The following is a 24,173-nucleotide window of genomic DNA, read 5'->3' on the forward strand; positions in this document are numbered from 1 at the left end:
GATCTGCAAACACTTTTCCCAGTTTTCTATATTTTCTTTTTTTAAAAGATTTATTTATTTGAAGGAGTTAGAGAGAAGAGAGATACAGAGCGAGATATTCCGTCTGCTGGTTTATTCCCTAAATGGCTGCAACAGCCTGGGCTGGCCCAGGCCAAAACTGGAGTTTCTTTCAGGTCTCCCATGTGGGTGCAGGGGCCCAAGCACCATCCTCCACTGCTTTCCCAGGTGCATCAGCAGGGAGTTGGATCAGGAGCAGAGCATCCAGGACTCGAACTGGTGATCATATGGGCTGCTGGCACTGCAGTCCCCCTTATTTTCTTAATAATTGTTTCAAGGAGCAAAAATTTATGATGCAGTCTACTTCGTCAGTTTTTATCTATCTTTTGTTTTGGTGTTTAAGAAATCTTTGCCCAACTAATAATCATTAATATTTTCTTCAAGATGCTTTTCTCTTTCATGTAGGCCTGTTTTGAGTATATTGTGTATGGCATGAGGTAAAGATTGAGTTTCATTTGTTTGCGTATGATAGTCTAGTACTGCTTATTAAAGATTATATTTTCCTCATTGAGTTGCCTTAGTGCCTTTTTTGAAAATTAAATAACCATAAATGCATGAGGCTGCTTCTAGACTCTTTGTTGTCTTGGTCTGTTTTTTTGTCTTTGATATGTCTATCTTGTTTCCATGATTAGTTTGGCTTCATAATAAAGCTTAAAATTAAATAGTGCAGGTCCTCCAATTTTTTCTTTTCAAAGTTGTTGAAAATTAGCTCTTAAGTTTTTGGTGTTTCTCTCATATCTACATGCTGAGATTTCATTGGAATTGTGTTGAATCTAGATACCAGTTTTGGGAGAATTGGCATTTTAACAATATTGAGTTCTGGTAAATGAATATGACATGACTCCATTTATTTAATTATTTTTTTGAACATGGTGTTACAGTTTTCACTGTACTGGTCTTACATATCTGTCTTCATGTGTATCTCTAAATGTTTATAATTTTTATGTCATAAATTGTACTTAAAAACCTTGATTTCAGGTTGTTTGTTAATTGTACATAGAAATTCCATTGGTATTGGAGGATATATTTGTCTTGTAACCTTATTAAACTTGTTCAGGTAGCTTTTTTTTTGTATGGTCTGTAGGATTTTCTACATGTATTTGTTTCCTATGAGTAAAGATAGGTTTAACTCCTCCTTCCAGTCTTAAAACCATCTTTTTTTTTTCCTTGCTTGCAAGGAAAAAGGCTTGTAGTTACAAAGCTGAAAAAAAGGCTTGTAGTTAAAAAGTTGGAAAAAAAGCTTCTAGTTACAAAGTTGAATAAAGTGAGAGCAGACATCTTCATCTTGTTTCTGATGTTTAGGAAAGCATTCAGAATTTCGGCATTAAGTATGATGTTAGCTGTAGGTTTTCCATTCATGCCATTATCAGGCTGAGTATATTCTCTCCCCCTTTTTTGTATTGAGAATTTTTCTTTTAAAATAGGAATGGCTGTTGGCGTTTTCAAGAGCTTTATTTGTGTATTTGTTGAAATTATTATGTATTTATGGCACATAGGTGAATTATTATTTGTTTTCAATATTTATTTATTTATTTATTTATTGAGAGGCAGAGGGAGAGATAGAGATCTTCCATCTACTGGTTCACTTCCTAAGTGGCCACAATGGCCAGAGCCGGGCCATTCTGAAGCCAGGAGCCAGGAGCTTCTTCTGGGTCTCTCACATGGGTGCAGGGGCCCAAAACACTTGGGCTATCTTCCACTGCTTTCCCAGGCCATCAGCAGGGAGCTGGATTGGAAGTAGATCAACCGGAACTTGAACCAGCACCCGTATGGGATGTGGGTACCGCAGGCTGAGGCTTAACCTACTATGCCACAGTGCCAGCCTTGGTGTTTTTTTTTGTTTTGTTTGTTTGTTTGTTTGTTTTGAATGTTACACTAACTGCATCCCTGAGATAATTACCACCTGCTATGGTAAATTATCCTTTCTATGTGTTGCTGGGTTTGAGTAACAGTTTTAGAAACATTTTTGAATCTGTATACATAGTTTTGAATCCACATAGGATATAATTTTATTTCTTGTTCTGTGTGTCTGCTTTATTTAAGAGCTTATGTAGAACTGGCATTATTTTGTTCTTAAAGGTTAACCAAGGTTTCAGAACTCCTGGATCATGTAAGATTTCTAAAAATTTAATTCTGTTCTCATATTATAGGATGTATATATTCGTAGCAACTGCTAGGTCTTATTGCTTATTAAATGTATCTGGTAGTGGAGTGGGAGAAGTAAGTTTTGCTAGGTATAAGAGCAAGTCAGTGTTTTCTTTGAATTTTTCAGTGACTCAGAATTGATCCCAAGGGACTGATGATAAGTAGAGAGAAAAGCAAGATTTCATATATATAACCATTGATAACCATTGTGTGCTTGAGTTGGCTTGTGCAGGCTTGAAATAACCAGTTGTTAATTTTTTAGGAACTTTCCTAGACAGTCATTAAACTGAACCTATTAAAAATCAAGTTATATAAACAAAATTAAATAACATTAGAAACATTGCTTCCTTCCTAATTTTCTTACTTTTCTTTTTTTTTCTTTTTTTTTTTTTTTTTACTGTGTGTGTTCTTGAGGTTGTTTGAGGTATATTTTAAATACTGTGTAGCGGGCCGGCGCCGTGGCTCATTTGGTCAATCCTCCGCCGGCGGCGCCAGCCTCGCTTATGGGTGCCAGGTTCTAGTCCTGTTTGCTTCTCTTCCAGTCCAGCTCTCTGCTGTGGCCCGGGAAGGCAGTGGAGGATGGCCCAAGTGCTTGGGCCCTGCACCCGCATGGGAGACCAGGAGGAAGCACCTGGCTCCTGGCTTCGCATTGGCGTAGTGCTGGCTGTAGCGGCTATTTGGGGAGTGAACCAACGGAAGGAAGACCTTTCTCTCTGTCTCTCTCTCACTGTCTAACTTTATCTGTCAAAAAAAAAAAAAAAAATACTGTGTAGCATTGTGATAGTGGTCCTCTCTTCCTAGCTCCTCATTCATTGAGATATTTCCTTGGATATCTTGAAACCTACCATTCATGTGGGACATTACATATTACAGATGCATGTGTGAGAGTGTCTGCATCACAAAACAGGCAAATAGAGACTAATTTGTTGTCTAGATATTAGAAAATTATGGAGGAACTGTTAATCCAAATTACGATGCAATGTTTTGAGTCTGTTGTGTGTAGCACAAAATGTTAAGACGTATTCTCTCAGTGTTAGAAAACCATTATCAACAAAGAAACTGCTCATGTCTCTGATAAACAACTGAAGTTCTGATAAATCTTTTCTTTTTATGTGTTTATTTTTTTTTTTATTTTTCATATTTGAAGGACAGAGTGAGAGAAAGAGAATGAATTTTCCATCTGCTGGTTTACTCTCCAACTTCCTGCAACAGCCAAGGCTGGGTCAGGCCTAAGCCAGGAGCCTGGAACTCTATCTGGGTCACCTTCATGGGTGGCAAGGGGCTCAAGCATTCAAGCCATCTCTTATTGCCTTCCAGGATGCATTAGCAGGCATGCTGGATCAGAAGAAAAGCTGTAGCGACTCCTACTGGCCCTCCAGTATGGGATGAGGGCATCCCAAATTGTGGCTTAACCCACTGCACCACAATTCCCATCAGTCGGATGACTCCTCGTTGCTTTAGTTTTGTCTTTTAAATGTACATGAAATGATCAGCTGTCATTCATGTTGCAGTTATATTCATTTGTCAGTTGCAACTCTAGGTTGGCTATAGAAATGATTTTAGCTGAAATCAATGATTACATGGAATTTACAATGATTTTTTTTTTAGAGATTTACTTTTTTTTTATTTGAAAGGCAGAGTTAGGGAGAGAGAGAAATCTTTCATCCGCTGGTTTACTCCCTAAATGGCCACAATGACCAGACCTGGGCCATACCGAAGCCAAGAGCCAGAAGCTTCATCGGGGTCTTCCACATGAGTGCAGGGGCGTACTTGGGCCATCTTCTATTGCTTTTCCAGGTGCATCAGAAGGGAGCTGGATTGGAAGTGGAGCATTTGGGACTCGAACCAGTGCCTATATGGGATGCCTGCACTGCAGGCAGCAGCTTTACCTGCTACGCTACAGTGCTGGCCCCATACAGTAATGAATTTTATGTATTACTTTTCAGTTTTGTGTTCCACGTGCTTCATATTATTAAAACTGATAATAAGTACACCCACATACTCTTCTCTACTAAAAAGCTTGTCTGTCTTCACGCACTGAACAATTCCTGTAGTTATGTTGACTGTTTTTCTCCAATCCCTTTGCCAAACACCCAGCAATCAATGGCTGCTGCTTAGTACTCAGAGAAAGGCCCAGAATTTTTTTTTTTTTTTTTTTTTTTTTTTTTTTTAAGATTTATTTACTTATTTGAGTTACAGAGAGAGAGGGGGAAAGACATACAGAGACCTTCCTACCGCCAGAGCTGGGCCGATCTGAAGCCAGGAACCAGGAGTTTCTTCCAGGTCTTCCATGTGGAGGCCGGTGCCCAAGACCTTGGACCATTTTCTGCTGCTTTCCGAGGCACATTAACAGGGCGCTGGATCTGAAATGGAGTAGCTGGGACGTGAACCAGTGCCCTTATTGGATGCTGGTATTGCAGGTGCTGGCTTTTTACCTGCTAAGCAGCAGTGCTGGTCCTGCAAATATTTTCTATTCCAGGAAAGGAAGTTAATTGTTTGAAGGTAAATTATTATTCTTGGGCACTCATAAATGACCTTTAGGCTCTTAAAAACAAAACAGCTAACTATGTGTATTTTATTTGAATTTAAAATTACTTTACAACTATTGAATAAATACAGTGTTAAATGTTTTGGATAGTAAGTTTTAAACACACTTCTGAATAAAATCTTTTTTTTTTTAAATAAATAATTTATTTATTTATTTATTTATTTTTTGACAGGCAGAGTGGACAGTGAGAGAGAGAGAGAGAGACAGAGAGAGAAAGGTCTTCCTTTTCTGTTGGTTCACCCACCAATGGCTGCTGCGGCTGGCGCACCGCCTGATCCAAAGCCAGGAGCCAGGTGCTTCTCCTGGTCTCCCATGCGGGTGCAGGGCCCAAGAGCTTAGGCCATCTTCCACTGCACTCCCGGACCACAGCAGAGAGCTGGACAGAAAGAGGAGCGACTGGGACAGAATCCGGTGCCCCGACCAGGACTAGAACCTGGTGTGCCGGCGCCGCAGGCAGAGGATTAGCCTATTGAGCTGCAGCGTTGGCCAAGCATACCATTCTTAACCGCTTAAAATGTAGACATTAGGTTTCTTGTAATGAAATATTGGTGATGTCTGGAAGGGAAGTCAGTGGAAGATTTTTTGATTAACTTTTTTTTTAAACTTAAAAAAAATTATTCTAGTTATTTAAAAGGCAAAAAGAGGGAGGAAGAAGGGAGGGAAAGAGAGGGGGAAGAGAGACACAGAGACAAAGAGGGAGAGAGAGATGTAGATAGATATCCAATCCAGATGCCTACAACAGTTGAGGCTGTGGCCAGACAGAAGGCAGAAGCTGAGAACTCATCTGGGTTTCCCACATGAGTGGCAGGGACTCAGCGACCTGAACCATCTACCTGCTGCCTCCCAGGAGCATATTAACAGGAGGTTGGAATGAAGAGCTGGGTTGAGCCAGTACTTGAACCCAGACACTCTAATATAGGATGCAAGTGTTCCAACTGTTGGGCTAAATACTTGCCCTGGTAGAGATTTAAATCAATTGGTTTAATCATAAAAAGGAGAAAGAAGAGTTGTTGTGCTATTATATAGTTATATTGTATTTTATGTAACTTCCTGTTGTCTAGGATACGTTCTTGTTAGGCTTAGCACAAATTTTTGAGAATGACATGATGATGTTTTATTGCTTTTTTTTGCTTGGAGTGAGATGATTTTTATATATGTGTTAGCAGCATTTCTTTGATAACTTACCTATTACTATAATACACTCGTTATAATTTAAGAAAGTATATGAGATCTCTTAATGTATCTGAAAATCAACTTATATATATTGTAAATATTTTCCCCATTTTACTTTTTAGTTTGTATTATTTAATGTATAGGTAGTTTGAATTTTCAGATAATCATATGTAGAAATGTTTTTCTTTGTATTTTTGCCTTTGAGGTCCTGCCTGAAGATACTTCCTCTTTCCAAGGTTTTTAAAAAAGATTAACTGATTCACTTAAATGTCTTATAATCTTTTTTTATTTTTAAGATTTATTTATTTATTTGAAAGATTTACACAGAGAAGGAGAGGTAGAGAGAAAGAGGTCTTCTGTCCACTGGTTCACTCCCCAATTGGCTGCAATGGCTGGAGCTGGGCCGATCCAAAGCCAGGAGCCAGGAGCTTCTTCCAGGTCTCCCACACGGGTACAGGGGCCCAAGGACTTGGGCCAGTTTTAATATAATCTTGAATGTATCAATTAAATCTTGGAATATAATGGTGATTTTTAACTATTTTTTTTCTAAGTTGTTGCCATTTATGGAGTAAGATTTCCCAATAATGTTGCAACTAAAGGGGCAGGTGTGTGTCACAGTGGTTAAGTCTCTGCTTGGGACACCTGCATCCCATATTTGAGTCTCAGTTATTCTGTTTCCCATCCAGCTGCCTTTTTTTTTTTTTTTTGACAGGCAAAGCAGACGGGGAGAGAGAGAGAGAGAGAGAGAGAGAGAGAGAGAAAGAAAGGTCTTCCTTTTCCATTGATTCACCCCCCAATGGCTGCTGTGGCCAGCGCACTGCGCTGATCCGAAGCCAGGAGCCAGATGCTTCTCCTGGTCTCCCATGTGGGTGCAGGGCCCAAGAGCTTGGGCCATCCTCCACTGCACTCCCGGGCCACAGCAGAGAGCTGGCCTGGAAGAGGAGCAACCAGGACAGAATCTGGTGCCCTGACAGGGACTAGAACCTGGTGTGCCGGCGCCGCAGGCAGAGGATTAGCCTATTGAGCTGTGGCGCCGGCCCAGCTTCTTGCTAATTGGTACCTTGTGAGGCAGCAGATAATGGCTGAAGTATTTGGGTCCCTGCCACCCAGATTGAGGCCTGGGCTCCTGATGTGTGGTATGTCTCAGCACTGACTTACGGGTATTTAGAAAGTGAACCATAGGGTGGAAGATCTCTCTGCCTGTATTTTCATCTCTTTGCATCTTTCACCTTTTTGAATAAAGTGCAAATGGATTTTAAAAATTATAACTAAAATACTTCAACAAAATGAAAATGTATGGTCCAGAAGGCAGATTTTCAGGTTTATGGTAATATGAGAAGTTTTGAGTTTCTCTTTTTAAAGACAGAATTATTGAAGGACATATCTGAGGCAAAATAGTGTAGTGGAATTTGATTTGAATTTCACTACTGCAGTGTGCCAGCAAACATCTAAAACTCCTTAAATAGAAGTTTTCTGAATTTTAGAATTGAAATAGTAATATTCAAGATTGTTTTGAGGAATGAATTAGATGAAATAAAGTTAGGTAAATAATATGTATGTAAATGATAAATAGGTGGTTGTTGTTGTGATTACTGTCATCATTATTTGCTGCCCCTGAAGAATTTAGAGATAGGTAGTGGAGTCTGCTTTAAGTGGATTCTCTGAGTTTTTTGGCGAGTACACATTTTAGAATTGGGGCTTGGGCTTACTGAATCTCTTTACTGCATTAGTGGTTATAATTGTGCATGCTGAAAAATTGGTGTTATGTGTGATGGCAATTGAATGTGCTATGTATAGTTTGCTTCTACCAACATTTTTATACTTGGTAAATATACAGAGCTTTTTTAGGCATTTGTAATTTCCTTAAGAACGTGACAGCTGAGTCAGTTGAGGATATAGGCCTGCTTGTAAGTGTGACTGAAGGAAATGCTGTTGAACAGGAGAAAGTAAAAGGGAATCAAGAAAGGCAGCAGCTAGGATCAGTAGTATCATGTTTAGTATTAGACTCTTAGGTTGACAGTTCATATTAGTAAAATAACTTGTAGGAAAGAGTCAGGAAAGCACAGACAGAATTTTGGAGTTTTCTGTATCTTTGTTCACCTCTGTAATATCTCTGCATGACTCCAGTTGGTGATTTTTCAGCAGCCCTGAACTGCTTGTAGATATTGTACCTGCTCCTCTGCTCACCTTATTTCTTATCTAAGTGTCTTTGTTTAAGCGTTTATTTTTGCTTTGACTGTCTGTCCCCGCCTGCTCACAACCCGTTTTTCAAAGGAAAGTGCTGTTTTCTATTCATTAAGATTCAGTCCTGTGTATGTATGTGTACAATCTTAGTAAGGAGCAGATATTGTCAGTCTTTAATAATTCAGATAGGTGTGTAGTGATGCTTCACTGTGTTTTAAGTTGTGTTTTTCTTTTTTCTTTTCTTTTTTCTTTTTGACAGGCAGAGTGGACAGTGTGAGAGAGAGACAGAGAGAAAGGTCTTCCTTTGCCGTTGGTTCACCCTCCAATGGCCGCTGCGGCCTGCGCGCTGTGGCCGGTGCACCGCGCTGATCAGATGGCAGGAGCCAGGAGCCAGGTGCTTTTTCTGGTCTCCCATGGGGTGCAGGGCCCAAGCACTTGGGCCATCCTCCACTGCACTCCCTGGCCACAGCAGAGAGCTGGCCCGGAAGAGGGGCAACCGGGACAGAATCCGGTGTCGCGACTGGGACTAGAACCTGGTGTGCTGGTGCCGCAAGGCGGAGGATTAGCCTAGTGAGCCGCGGCGCCGGCTCAAGTTGTGTTTTTCTTGATGCTGAATGTTGAGCATCTTTTCCTGTGCTTATTTGCTGTCCGCATATCTTCATTGATGAAATATCTTCTAATCTTTTTGCCAGTTTTAAAAATTAGATTGTTTTATTTTCTTTGAATTCTATATATATTCTGGAGTGATTTTTCAGATAAGCACTTTGAAAAATATTTTTACGCTCGATGTGTGGCATTTCTTTTTATTCTTGTAAACAGCAGAAGTTTTAAATTTTCTGAAACCCAGTTTAACAGTATATTTTTGTTACAGATCATACTTTCTGTGTTACTGCTGAGAGACCTTTTCTTAATAATAAGGTCATAAAGGTCACGAAGATTTTTCTAAAATGTTTTCTTAGAAGTTTTATATTGTCTAAATTTACTTTTTAAAAAAATTTTGTTTATTTGAAATGCAGAGTTATAGAGGAGATGGGGAGAGACAGCGCAATTTTCCATGCAGGGCTGGGCCAGGCAGAAGCCAGGAGATTTTTCTTCTTCCTTTTAAAAATATTTATTTATTTATTTGAAAGTAAGAGAAATCTTCCATCTGCCGGTTCACTCCTCCAAGTGGCGGCCATGGCCAGAGCTGGGCCAGTCCAAAGCCAGGAGCCAGGAGCTTTCTTTTGGTCTCCCATGTGGGGCCCAAGCACTTGGGCCATCTTCCACTGCTTTCCCAGGCTATGGAAGTAGAGCAGCCGGGATTTGAACTGGCACCCATATGGGGTGCTGGCACCATGGAGGCTTAATCTACCAACTCACAGCACTGGCCTCCTAAGTTTACTTTGTCATGTGAGGTATGGATTGATGTGTATTTTTTATTTTTGCACATGAATAGCACATGGTTCTAGCACTGTTTGCTGAAAAGTCCATTATTTCTATTTCCAGTTTTTCTAGTTTCTCAATTCTGCCCCATTGAACTGTATGTGTTCTTTAATCCGTACCAAACTGTGGATAATTGTAGTTTTTTGTGGTTTTGAAGTCACATAGTATGTATATCCAAGGTTATATCTCATTTCCAAAAGTGTTTGCAATCTTAACTGACAAGTTGACCATTCTCTCACCCTTTTATAGAGCCAGAAGCTTGCTTTAGATACAACTAGATTGCTTTAAGGTTATTGTTTTTAGAAAGATGTATCACCACCAGCAATGTCATTTCATCTTTTGGAGGCTTTATTGCCACTGTTTGCCTGTGCATTTTGTTGCATAGATAACTAGTTGATCTGAAGTAGATCCCTAAGAATAAATTTTGAGTCTTATTTACAGTATTTCTATACAACAAAAAGTTCTTGTTACTACTGGTACCTAATGACCTGGTTTGCCAGTAGAATCACAGAAAAAATGTCTTCACTGGGTTAGGAAACCAATTGCTGTCACCTAAAATTAAATGTATGATATGTGTTTAATCTGTTTAGCTTAATTCCCTGGTAAAACTTTTCTTTTAGCCGGCGCCGTGGCTCACTAGGCTAATCCTCCGCCTTGCAGCGCCAGCACACCGGGTTCTAGTCCTGGTCAGGGTGCGGATTCTGTCCCGGTTGCTCCTCTTCCTGTCCAGCTCTCTGCTGTGGCCAGGGAGTGCAGTGGAGGATGGCCCAAGTCCTTGGGCCCTGCACCCCATGGGAGACCAGGAGAAGCACCTGGCTCCTGCCATCGGATCAGTGCGGTGCGCCGGCCGCAGCAGCCATTGGAGGGTGAACCAACGGCAAAGGAAGACCTTTCTCTCTGTCTCTCTCTCTCACTGTCCACTCTGCCTGTAAAACAAACAAACAAACAAAAAAAGCAAAAAAACACTTTTCTTTCATTTCCCATTTAAAACTTTTTTTAAGATTTTATTTATTTATTTGAGAGCTAGAGTTATAGACAGTGAGAGTGAGAGACAGAGAGAAAGATCTTCCTTCCGTTGGTTCACTCCCCAAATGGCCACAATGGCTGGAGCTGCTCCGCTCCGAAGCCAGGAGCCAGGAGCTTCTTCCCGGTCTCCCACATAGGTACAGGGGCCCAAGGACTTGGGCCATCTTCTACTGCTTTCCCAGGCCACAGTAGCGAGCGGCATCGGAAGTGGAGCAGCCGGGACTAGAACATGGAACCATATGGGATGCCGGTGCTGCAGGTGGATGATTAACCTACTGTGCCATGGCTCCGGCCCCTAAAACTATTTTTAAAAATATTTGAGAGGCAGAGAGAAAGAGAGTGAGTGAGAGCACTGCTTTCCGATGGTTTACTTCTCAGCCTTTGACAGCCAGGGTGAACTTAGTCCAGGTCTTCAGGTGAGTAGCAATGACTCACAGCTGCTTGAATCATCACTGTAGCCTGCCAGGGTCTGCTCTAGCAAGAAGCTGGAACAGGAGAACAGGAACTGGAGGCTAGTGTCACCTGACACCTGATGTCTGTACCTGTGTTTAATTGACAGCCAAATGCCCGCCCTCTGCTTTCTCTTGTCTTTGGTGGCTCTAGAAATTATCTGTTATTCCTCATCCTCAACCTTAGTGATAAGGATGTTTTGTTATCTCTGTTCTTATTTCAGAGTAGTGACAACAGGGAGTACAACTATTAGATGAGGAAAATAAAAAGTAAAAATAATAAGAAATGCCAAATTCCTTATAGAATGTTTTAAAAGAAAGATATTCTAAAACTTTTTCAGGTAGTCCCATGAAAACGTTTGATTCTCCACGAGGATAAAGGCAATGTCTGTCTTGTTCACTGTTGAACTTTTAGTGTCTGGAACAATAAATGATAATAATGGGCATGCAAGGAATGTTTCTTGAATAAATGTTAAGTTGGTTAGAAACATGAGACTCTACAGACTATGCTCAAAACGATGAGTGATTTTATTGTCATAAAACGCAAGTTCGGTTTTGTTTGTTTAGAATCATAGAGCTAGATATGTCACGAAAATTTGGACTGAAGTTCTTTTTGGATGTTTGCATTATTTATTATCTGTGGACTTTAGTTGAATATATAATTAGGACAAATGCCATCTAGAGGCCCTTGACATAGAAGTGGGATGGAATTGCTTTAATTAAAATTTTTTTTATCTCAGTGTGCCTTCTGAACTCTTGTTGATTGCCATCAATTTTAATTTTGTCAATATGATCTATATATAGTTCAAATTGCCAGGTACTGTTTTAGCATCGACTGGTAAGTCCATTCATGTATGGCACAGCTTTTGTGTGATGGTTATGGTGATAAAAACTATGTGTAGTTGAAAGTAGATATTGATGAGGGTATTTGCTTTGTTAAAGTAAATATAGACACATTTTCTCAGGGAGGAAGCTCATAGTGGTTAATACCACATGGAAAGATAGATGTTTATCATGGTGAGTGTTTAGTAAGTAACATCCATAATCTTTGGTAATAGTTGCTGTATAAGATTTATCTGTGATTGTTTAAAACTGTAAAGTCATTGATATTTGCTTAAAAATGTAAGCAGGATATCTAATGTAGACATCATTTTATGTTTGTCAAATTTTGGGAATTCTGCCCACATCTGCTTCCCCACCTAAGATTGCTTTTGTAGTGATGATCACTTAATATTTCTAATGATTTGTATTTTAGAGTTGCATTCATTAAGTTAGAAGTCTCTAATTTATGAAGCACTCTTTGGTCATTCTAGCATTCACTCTTAATGTGAATCTTAAATAACATTAATTGTCCTGAACTGCAGACTGAGATCCTAAAACTTAGGTTTGTGAGAGTGAAACTGTGGTTTAAGAGAGATCTTTTATCTTTGTATATGTTAAGGGGGTACTTTTTATTTATTTATTTATTTGAAAGAGTTACAGAGAGAGAGGAGGAGGGGAGATATATATATATATATATTTATTTATTGAGAGAAAGAGATATTGAGAGAGAGTGAGAATCTTCTGTCCACTCTTTGGTTCATTCCCCAAATGACTGCAACATTCAGGACTGGGCCAGGCCGAAACCAGGAGCTTCTTCTGGGTCTCCCACGTGGGTGCAGGGCCTAAGCCCTTGAGCCTTCCTCTGCTGCTTTCCCAGGCACATTAGCAGAAAGCTGGATCAAAAGTGGAACAGCCAGGACTCAAACCAGCACCTGAATGGGATGCTAGCACTGCAGGCCATGGCTTTAACCTGCTGAGCCTGTAGCACCGGCCCCAAGGGGTACTATTTTTATAAGCTACTCTTAATAACCAGTCTTGTTGTATGTTTTGTTGTAGCTTTTAACAGTTTGCTCTGAATCATCTCATTTTTTTTTTCAGAAGGAGTTATGCTGTTTTTTTCCCAATATAAAACCTGAGATTTGGGGTTTTTTAGCAGTAGTATATTTGGGTGTATTTCATATGTATTTTGTAATATGCTATTCATGAAATAGCTTGCTATATAGATATCATACCTTTATGTCATTTGTAGTTTTAGAAACTTGAAAATTTTCATGCAAAATTACCCTAGTAATGTACAATACTGCTTGTAATTTAGAAAACATCGTAATATATTTTCCATGAAGTCAGTATTTTACAGGTTTACCTCAAGTTTTTGATTAGTGGAACTAGAAGACTGATAAATTTGTGAGTCTTTGCAATATGTTGTGTTTTAATGGCCTTTAGTAATCTCCACCATCAGATTTGTTTTAGGATAGTTCATATAGAGACCAAGAAGTAAAAGATAAACAGTCTCCTCGATTAGAATTGAGAGTTACTCTAAGAAATTTTGCAGAAGAATCTTTGAAGACTAAATAGGTGATAGGCTCAGGGTCAGGGAATGGACGGCAGGTTCTTGTTTCTTTTTTAAAGATTTATTTACGTGTTTGAAAGACAGTTACAGAGAGGTAGAGAGAGAGGGAGGACTTCCATCTGCTGGTTCACTCCCCAACTGACTGCAACTGCTGGAGAAGCCAGGAGTCAGAAGTTTATTCCGGGTCTCCCGTGTGAATGCAAGGGCCCAAGCACCTGGGCCATCCTCCATTGCTTTTCCCTGGCGCGTTAACAGGGAGTGAGATTGGTAGAGGAGCAGCAGGAACTCGAACTAACACCCATATGGGATGCCAGAACCTAGGCCAGAGCTTCAACCTGCTGATGGCAGGTTCTTTGAAACAGCTTGTACAGTTAGTTGGGAAATTTTGTGGAGTCTTTTTCATAGTGTTGAAATGGGATCAAAGACTGATAACTTTGAAAGATGCCACAAAGAGATTTTATCTATTTTGTTACATAATTAGGATCTCCAGTGTAAGTGAGATCCTTTGGCAACTGATGTAAGGTCAGTCGGGGTGCCTGGGTTCAGCTCCTGGCTGATTGTGTAGGCAGTGGTGATGCCTGCACCAATGTGGGAGACTTGGATTGAATTCCTGGTTTTGGCCCTGACTGTAGCAGGCACTTGGGGAGTGAACCAGTAGATGGGAACTCGCTCTTTCTGTTTTTTTTTTTTTTTTTTTTTTTTCCTGGATTTCAAATAATAAATAAAAAAAGGTATTGTAGAAATTGGAACTAACACAGTTCAAAACCTGATGTTTGGAGCAGTAGTGAATCATCAAAACTGTAGATTCTACTAAATTAATTAACTCAATGTAGATTCCATCAGATTATCCAAATCTAGATTTCATTTAGAAAACTAAATGACTTTTTTTTTTCCCAAATAAAGATTTCTTTATTTACTTGAAAGGCAGAGTTACAGAAAGGGAGAGACAGATCATCCATCCCTTGGTTCACTCCCCAGAAAGCTGCAGTGGCCTGGGGCTGGGCTGGGCTGAGCTGGAGCCTGGAATTCCATCTGGGTCTCCCATGTAGGTGGCAGGGGCTCAGTACTCAGGCCACTTTCTGCTGCTTTCTCAGGCACATAAACAGGGAGCCATATTGGAAGTGGAGCAGTGGAATCAAGTCAGTGCTCACATGGGATAAAGGAGATTAAGGCAGGGGCTTAACTTACTGTGCCACAGTGCTGGCCCCTAGTGAATTGTGTTTTTATTGACATCCTCATCAAATCCAAGAGAGATTTCTGACTCTGACTATGATGGTGTTAATATTATTTGGTCTCTACATATTAAAGATATTAGTAAATGTTTTATGCAGCTTTTTTTTTTTAAAGAACTCTAAAGATTTACAAAGATGGAAACATGAAAAATTGAAAATATAGAGGTGGACCTTTGGCACAGTGGTTAAGACTGCTTTGAACACCTGCATCCCATATCGAAGTGCTTGAGTTTAAGTCTAACTACACTCTCCATTTCAACTTCCTGCTATTATGTAGCCTGGCAGGCAATAAGTGATGGCTCAAAGTACTTGGGTTTTGGCCACTAATAGGGGATACCTGGACTGAGTTTTTGGCTCCTCCCTGGTTTAGCTCTGACTGTTGTGGACTTTTGAGGAGAGAACTGGCAGATGGGAGAAATCTGTCTCTCTCTCTTTCTCTGTTTCTTTGCCTTTCAAATAAAATGAAAAGTAATTTTTTTTTAATTTAAAAGTTAATTGGTACCAGAAAAATGGTAATTATTAATATATCTAACTTTTTAGAATATTTGTGGATTATTTGCTTCAGATTAGTTGTTAGAAAGGCATTGACTGTAAATTTGCTGTGGATGGAAAAAGTATGAAGTAGGTGGCAGATTTTAGGATTTCAAAGCATACGATTATTCCATAAATACATATCAAGCACTAACTCTAGTGGAAGCCGTAATTAATGCAATCCTATTAAGTTGGTCTTTAATCCTGTGCCTTGTGTTTTTTAAAAACTGTTGTGAAATTTATTAAACCTGTGGTTCTGCAAATTTAATAGTCTTTGTGTTTTATGCATCCTCATTGTAGATAATGCATTATGTAGCATGTCTTTGGGTCTATGTTTGATTTGGCTTTGTTTAATCTTGTAATGTTATCTTTTTTTTTTTTTTTTGACAGGCAGAGTGGACAGTGAGAGAGAGACAGACAGAGAAAGGTCTTCCTTTTACCGTTGGTTCACCCTCCAATGGCCGCCGCGGCCGGCGCGCTGCGGCTGGCGCACCATGCTGATCCGATGGCAGGAGCCAGGTACTTATCCTGGTCTCCCATGGGGTGCAGGGCCCAAGGACTTGGGCCATCCTCCACTGCACTCCCTGGCCACAGCAGAGAGCTGGCCTGGAAGAGGGGCAACCGGGACAGAATCCGGCGCCCTGACGGGGAGTAGAACCCAGTGTGCCGGTGCCGCAAGGCGGAGGATTAGCCTAGTGAGCCGCGGCGCCGGCCTTTGTAATGTTATCTTAAAACTTTATTTTCAGAAATATTTTATGTAGGTTGAATGTAGTAGAAACAATTTTCCCCCCTGTGGAAAATAATTGTATTCTTTATGCTCTGAAGCTCTAAGACATTTATGGAAAATAAATATGGCAGGCCGGCACTGCGGCTCAATAGGCCATTGGAGGGTGAACCAACGGCAAAGGAAGACCTTTCTCTCTGTCTCTCTCTCTCTCACTGTCCACTCTGCCTGTCAAAAAATAAAAAAAAATTAAAGAAAATAAATATGGCTTAATATCACCCTGATTGTATGATAATATTAAAGAGCTAAATATGGAAACTAGTTACTATTAACAGATGAACAGATCTGGAAAACTTTCTTTTTTCCTCTTTAAATAAATGTAAAGAAATTTCTTTTCAGGATTGAGGGAAGCTATGATATAGGAAATTTCAGTTGTGTTCTTATAAATTGGCTTTGAGTTCCATTTTTAAAAAAATGATTGACTTATTTGAAAGGCAGAGTTACAGAGAGAAAGGGAGACAATGGGTCTGGAGTAGGTTTGGGCAGAGTTCTTCCATGTACTAATTCACTCCCCAAATGGTTGCAACTACTGGTCCTGGGCCAAGCCTACATCAGGGGACTGGAATTCCATCTGGGTCTCACACATGAGTGGCAGGGGCCCACTTAGGCCACCCTCCCACTGCTTTCCCATGTGCAGTAGCGGGGAGCTGGATCTCAAGTAGAGCAGCCAGGATTCAAGGACTCACATGGGATGGCAATGTCGCAGGTAGTACTTAACCCATTGTGCCACAGTGCCGGCCCTAGCTTTGATTTCTTGATAGGCGATAGATTATCTCTGAGTTTTTTCTGAAGTAACATATATATTCTCTTTATGTAACAAATTTCAGAATACCTGATGGTAACTCATTTGGGTATAAATTCTAAACTCAGGAAAAGCACCAGGGGCCAGTGTTGTGGCACAGCAGGTAAAGCTGGTGCCTGTGATGCTGGTCCCATGTGGGCTCCTTTTTGTATCACTACTGTTCCACTTCCAATTCAACTCCTTGCTGTTTGCCTGAGAGAAGCAGCGGAAGATGGCCCAAGTGGTTTGGCCTCTGCCACCCAAGTGGGAGTGAACCAGTGGATGGAGGATCTCTCTCTGTCCCCCTCACCCCAACTCTGCCTTTTTAGATGTATTTGAAAGAGGTACAAAGAGAAAAGAAGAGTCAGAGATATCTTCCATCTGCTGGTTGGTTCATTCCTCAGATGTCTGCAGTGACCAGGGCTGGGCCAGCATTGGCCCCATAATTTTTTTATTTTTTTATTTTTTTGACAGGCAGAGTGGACAGTGACAGAGAGACAGACAGAGAGAAAGGTCTTCCTTTTACCGTTGGTTCACTCTCCAATGGCCGCCGCGGCAGGTGCACTGCGGATGGTGCACCTCACTGATCCGAAGCCAGGAGCTAGGTGCTTCTCCTGGTCTCCCATGGGGTGCAGGGCCGAAGGACTTGGGCCATCCTCCACTGCACTCCCTGGCCATAGCAGAGAGCTGGCCTGGAAGAGGGGCAACCGGGACAGAATCCGGCGCCCCGACCGGGACTAGAACCCGGTGTGCCGGCGCCGCTAGGCGGAGGATTAGCCTAGTGAGCCGCGGCGCCGGCCTCCCCTGATTGGTTTTTATAAATAAAGTTTCATTTAGTTTTATTTACTTGAAAGGCGGAGTGTGGGCGGGGGATGCGCTCGCGCTCTTCCATCCACTTGTTATTCCCCAAAGCTCACATCTAGGGCAGAACCAGACTAAAGCCAGGTGCTAGGACCTCAGTCCAGGTCTCCTATGTGGATGACAAGGACTCAAATACTTGAGCCACTCCCTGCTGCCTCCCAGGTGTGCATTAGCTGGAAGCTGGAATCGGCAGTGGAGTTGGGACTTGAACCTATATACTTTATATTGGATGTGGGTGTCCTAAGCCCTGTTTTAACCACTATGCCAAAGCACATGACCCATAACTTAGATTTTATTACTACCAAAGAGTGATTCTTGTGTTGGACTCTTTGAATAAGGTTACTTTTAGAGCAATTTGTCATAAAATAACATATCTGAGGAGTTTTAGGCCTAGTTCATCATTGATGATTCTTTAGTAATAATTTTGGTACTTCCATGAAGAAAACTGTGTAATACTTGTTTTAGTTAGGTGGCCATGTGTCAATTAGGTGGCCATGTAATGCATCCAAATGAGACGGTTTTTCATGTGAAAAGGATGCTTTTGATTGCAAGTTAACAGAAAACACAGCTCACACTAGCTTAAAAACAGTAAGGGAATATATTGGCTTGTATATCTGCAAAGGCCAGGGTTTGGAAGTGCTACAGGTGTGATTCACTAAGGAACCATGCTCTGTTTCTCAGTTTTTTGGACTCTAAATTCTATGGCTGGCTCTTAAAATAATCGGGTAGCTGCTAAAGATGATCTGGGCTATTTGTTTATCACCAGTGGGAGAGAGGAGCTTCCTTGTCCCATGAATATAGAATGAATCTAGAGGGCTTGTGTTTTTAGATACTTCTGAGGAAATCTGTGTCAAAGGGAATGAATGTTACATGCTGATTGCTTTAGGCATGGGACATGTGAATGTCACTGAGGTAAGGATAGAATTATTTGGTTCTAGACTAGTCAGAGAAAGGTCAAGCAGTGCAGATAAATGAAGAGTAAGGGGTTAGGAAGCAGCAAAATATTCATAGCTTGCTTGCTTTTTCCCTTAGGCATCTGTTAATGAGTTTCTGTAAGAGCCCAGCACACAGATAAATGTGTTTTTCTTCACATGAAAATTGTAGTGTAAAGTGACTTACCAGCTTGGTAACAGGAAAGAAAAAGAAAACTCACTCTCTCACTTTTCATGTCTTCTGTAAGACTGTAATCAATTGTTGCTGTTGTTGTTTTAACAGACTAATAGGGATGCCAAAGGAAAAATATGATCCTCCAGATCCTCGCCGAATTTATACCATCATGTCAGCAGAGGAGGTAGCCAATGGGAAAAAATCTCACTGGGCAGAATTAGAAATTTCAGGTGAGTAGAATCTGAAGCATATAGTTGGGATGTAATAGTAATAATGAACAAAAATTGACTATTGCCATATTTATTTCTTTGTTATACATTTAAAAATAGATGGGCTAAATGAAAAAATATGGGTGCTGTGGTATAAGTGTTTAGCTGTTAGTAAATAAATACCTTTGTTGTTGTCCTTTGTAAGAACTGGCAGATCAAATTGAGGATATTGTGCTTTCAGTTTCTAAGTAAAATTAGATTCTTAGATGCAGTCTCTTCAAGGTGATTATTTTTATTTTTGTAAATTGAAATCTTTGCTATCTTCCTATCATCCCAATGTTGAACAAGAAGGCAACCTAGAAGCTATTTTTTCTGATGGCTACTTCTAACAAATATGTGACAACTCTATAGGATATTAGGATTTGTCAGAATAGAATTTGATTCCTAAAAACTTATAACCAGTTTAATAATGAGGAAAAATATCAGACAAACTCAAACTGAAGGACATTCTACAAAATACTTAACAAGTAATCCTTGGAATTATCAAGTTCATGAAAAATAGGAAAAACTGAGAACACATTACAGACCAGAGGAGGCTAAGGAGACATGATGACTAAGTGCAGAGTGGTATAGCCTGAGTTGAATTCTGGAACAAAAATGGGCAAAAACTTGTGAAACTCAAATGAAGTAGAGTTTAATTAACAGTAATGAACCTTATTATTGTTATTTTGACAAATATATCATGGTGATATGATTCTAATATTAGGGAAACTGAATGATGGGTAGGCAGGAACTCTGTATTAGCTCGCTAACTTCTGTAATCTAAAATTATTACAAAATTAAAAGTTTATTACGTACAAAGACTTTTTATGAATTGCTACCATGTAGATTATATGAGGAGTTGTCAAAAAGTTTATGGTGGGCCGGCTCTGCGGCTCAATAGGCTAATCCTCCGCCTGTGGCGCCGGCACACAGGGTTCTAGTCCTGGTTGGGGCACTGGATTCTGTCCTGGTTGCCCCTCTTCCTGTCCAGCTCTCTGCTGTAGCCCAGGAGTGCAGTGGAGCATGGCCCAGGTCCTTGGGCCCTGCACCCACATGGGAGACCAGGAGAAGCACCTGGCTCCTGGCTTTGGATCAGTGCGGTGCGCCGGCCACAGCGGCCAATGGAGGGTGAACCAACGGTAAAAGGAAGACCTTTCTCTCTGTCTCTACTGCTCTCACTGTCCACTCTGCCTGTCAAAAAAAAAAAAAAAAAAAAAAAAGTTTACGATGTCAAAATTGCTGCTGATTAAGAATCACTCAGTTAAACTGTGGCTAAAATTGAAATAGGTTTTTCTTTTACCCATAACCTTTTCTCATGAAAACTTTGTTTCCTATTAAAAAACATTTTAAGTAATTATATACAGCAAGAAGGAACATGCTGTAGGAAGAATCCTGAACAGAAGATAAAAGTTTGAGTTTACTGCCTAATATCTGTATAAAATGTCACATTTCGCCTTTTAGATTTTGTGCTGTCCTTTCCTCCTGTGCTGGCTATCAAAATCTGTTTGGAAAATGATAAAAAATTAAAATACTGTTGTAAAGCTTACAAAATATCTTAATGTAAATTATGCTGTATAATTAGTGATTATTATAGCTAAGACAGGTATCTCTTTATAGAACTTGACACCAGATGACTTTCCTAGAGTTACACAGCTAATAAAGATAAAAATCAGGACTCTGAACCAAGTCTTTTGACTTTTTCCAGTACATGTTTTACTATAGCCTTCAGATGCCAACTGATTGATTGAGCTTAACATTTGGTATCTTCTTGAGTATATTGCACTTTGTGAAAAAACTTAATCCAGAGTAAATTAGTCTATAATTATGACATCAGAAAGCTGGGGAAGTTGGCTTCTCTAAGTTTGGTTCTAAATCACAGTAACTTATTCTTGTCTATTTAAGGTTTGTAGGGTGAATCAGGCCCTGAATATAGATAAACTTAGCCCTACTAATTTTTTTTTTTTGAAAGGACTTCTTTTTTTTTTTTTTTTTTTAAAGATTTATTTTATTTATTTGAATGAGAGTTAGAGAGGTAGAGACAGAGAGAGGGGTAGGTCTTCCATCCGCTGGTTCACTCCCAGATGGCCTCAACGGCTGGAGCTGCGCTGATCCGAAGCCAGGAGCCAGGAGCTTCTTCTAGGCCTCCCACACGGGTGCAGGGGCCCAAGGACTTGGGCCATCTTCCACTGCTACCCCAGGCCATAGCAGAGAGCTGGATTGGAAGAGAAGCAGCCAGGACTAGAACCGGTGCCCATATGGGATGCTGGCATTTCAGGCCTGGTCATTAATCTGCTGTGACACAGCGCCAGCCCCAGCCCTACTAATTTTCATGGAATATATTAGAAACACTTGTTAGGATTGTGATGCTAAAAAAAAATTTCAGATTATTCCACTACTAGACCTCAATTCAGATTCTTTCTCAATGAACCAGACTGCAATGGTCTTTGTATTTTGCCATATCTCATTTAATGCATAGAAGGTTTGTGAGAAAGAGTGGTTATCAGGCACAAGTGGCTTGAGATTAAAGGAGGACCAGATGTCTTTTGGAATCAATCAAATGGCATTAAATACAAAATTAAAGTGTCAAAGATACACTGTCTATATGAATTTGCAGCATCTTCTATCACTTTTTAGTCCTTGCAGCTCGGTCTTCATCTTGGACCTAGTTTTATGCTTTAATATTTTACCTTTTAGGTAGAGTGCGGAGCTTAAGTACATCACTTTGGTCATTGACACACTTGACAGCGCTGCACCTAAATGACAATTACCTTAGTCGCATTCCACCCGATATTGCCAAGCTTCATAATCTGGTTTACCTGGATCTGTCATCCAATAAACTCAGAAGTTTACCAGCAGAACTAGGAAACATGGTGTCTCTCAGGTAAGGAAATACTACATACGTAAGTTACCATATCTAATCCTAAATTTATTGAATATGAAACTAATGGGCTGTTAGCCATCTTACAGTAGGATTTACATATGCATGTGAAGATGAAATGATAGAAACCGTCTAAGCATAGTGCTTGAGTCACCCTCCATTAAACTCTTCCTTACTTGAAACTTGGAGTTTACTGGCTAAGAATGTTCTTGTGTTGCCTGTTTCTTGTGACAGACCTCAGGTTGGGAGAGGCTAAAACATTTAGTCTCAGGTAAGAGAAATCATAAATAATGAAATTTTATTTGTTAGTCAAACTTTGAGGAACTTATCTGTATTCTGTAAAATGAGGTATACTTGTATTTTATAAAACTCCTTAAGGAAACCTTAAAACCTGATAAAATGGTTTTGTTTCTAGTTCTTCAGTATTCTCTAAGGATTTCTTCAAAGGAGAAAATTTAACTGAAATCCTAAGACTTTGCATCAGTGTTCCCAGTGAAAACAAGAACTACTTTCTACCTTGTTTATATACTTTGTTTATGTACTTAGTAATATTTAAAAATTGCAATCATATGTTTAAAATTAAACATGAATATTGTTTTAGGATCTTATCCATCACCATTGCATTATGAGTTTGCTTTGTTCTGAGTTTCTGCTTTTTGGTTATCTACTAATGAAAGTACTATTTACTTTTTCTATACTCTGCTAAAATTTTTAGTCATAGACTTAGACCTTATCTATGCTATCCTATGCTTATTTGTATCCTCTTGTGCTTAATTTATGCTATATGTTTCTGATTGTTTATCATTGTGCTTTTTTTGTGTTTGTACATTTCCTATTTAATTATCTTTTACTTCCTTAGCTAATTTCTTTGTCTCTTTTGTTTTAATATGATTTTGTCATGATGTTGTAATCAGTTATAAGAAATGATGCAATATTAAAAATATTGGCTTTTTTATATGAATTAGACTAGGTCCCAGTTTATCTGTTGTCTTTGGATGCTTCAGGATATTTATCTCTCTGATTTGCATATGATAGACATTTTGGGTGAAGAGAAAAAAATGTGGATTTAGCTTGAGATTGACATGCAGTTCCTACACTTCTAACTTTAATCTGTGTTTGAGAATAAGTAAATCATAGAAACCCTGTTAACAGTTGTGACAGTCATACATTTTGTAGTATTTTAATATTGTACAAAATTTTTGGATGAGTATACAGGAATGCCTTGGATATAAACATCACTCATGGTATATTAGAGGGAAGGTTAAAGCTTACAAATGTGAGTGTTAACGAAGTTTGGTATATTAAAATGATGCAATTTTTTTTTTTAAACAGGGAATTGCTTTTAAATAACAATCTGTTACGGGTTTTGCCTTATGAACTTGGTCGGCTCTTCCAGCTACAAACTCTAGGTTTGAAAGGTGAGTGGTTTTTTTTTTTTTTTAAAGATTTATTTAATTTAGTTTGTTGATTTGTGAGAGTGACACAGAGGAAGAGGCAGAGAGAGGTCTTACATATGCTGGTGAAGCTGTGCCTATGAAATTTGTATTTATTAAATAAAATCTTTCTAAAAAAAAAAAAGAAAGAAAAAACATATGCTGGTGCATTCCCTAAATGTTAACTCTATCCTGGTCTTCCATGTGGATGGTAGGGGCTCAAGTACTTGGGCCGTCTTCCTCTGCATTCCCAGGAACATTAACAGAGACCTGGATTGAAAGCAGAGCAGCTGGGACTTGAATCAGCCTTCGAAAACAGGATGCAGAGTCACAAGCAGCGGCTTAACTTGCTATTCTACAATGCTGGCCTTAGTTGTTGTTGTTGTTCTGTTTTTTTGTTTGTTTGTTTTAAAAGATTTATTTATTTATCTGAAAGGCAGAATTATGGAGAGGCAGGGGCAGAGAGAGAGAGAGAAAGAGGGAGGTCTTCCATCCTCTGATTCACTACCCAGATAGCCACAAGGGCTGGAACTCCACCCATCCGAAATCAAGAGCCAAGGCTTCCTCCATGTCTCATGGAGTGAGGTACAGGGGCCCAAGCACTTGGTCCATCTTCTACTGCTTTCCCAGGTCACAGCAGAGAGCTGGATCAGAAGTGGAGTAGCCAGGACTCGAACTGGTGCCCATATGGAATGCCGGTGCTGCAGGCAGCAGCTTTACCCCTTACACCACAGTGGCGGCCCCGAGACAGATTTTCTTGTCTACTGGTTCAGTCCCCAAGTGCTATTGTGTTTCTAGCACAACCAGGGTTGGGGCAGGGTGAAGCCGGGAAACCACAACTAGGTCTAGGTCTTTCATATGAGTGGAAGGGACCCAAGTACTTGAGCCATCATTTGTAGCATCCCAGGGTGCACATCAG

General features: G+C 40.0%; 1 protein-coding gene across 5 annotated transcripts in view; it reads left to right on the top strand.

Annotated features, from left to right (window-relative positions):
- The window catches only part of CNOT6L (CCR4-NOT transcription complex subunit 6 like), a 121,606-nt gene that overhangs the window by 29,914 nt on the left and 67,519 nt on the right, over window positions 1-24,173 (top strand). For all 5 annotated transcript variants that reach the window (XM_008267694.3, XM_002717095.5, XM_051820197.2 and 2 more), the window contains exons 2-4: window positions 18,801-18,922; window positions 21,638-21,824; window positions 23,154-23,239. In XM_008267694.3, the coding sequence (XP_008265916.1) occupies window positions 18,811-18,922; window positions 21,638-21,824; window positions 23,154-23,239 (385 nt within the window). In that variant the 5' untranslated portion in view covers window positions 18,801-18,810. The remainder of the gene's footprint in view (window positions 1-18,800; window positions 18,923-21,637; window positions 21,825-23,153; window positions 23,240-24,173) is intronic.

This window comes from Oryctolagus cuniculus, chromosome 8 (genome assembly GCF_964237555.1).
Source record: "Oryctolagus cuniculus chromosome 8, mOryCun1.1, whole genome shotgun sequence".
Taxonomy (NCBI): domain Eukaryota; kingdom Metazoa; phylum Chordata; class Mammalia; order Lagomorpha; family Leporidae; genus Oryctolagus; species Oryctolagus cuniculus.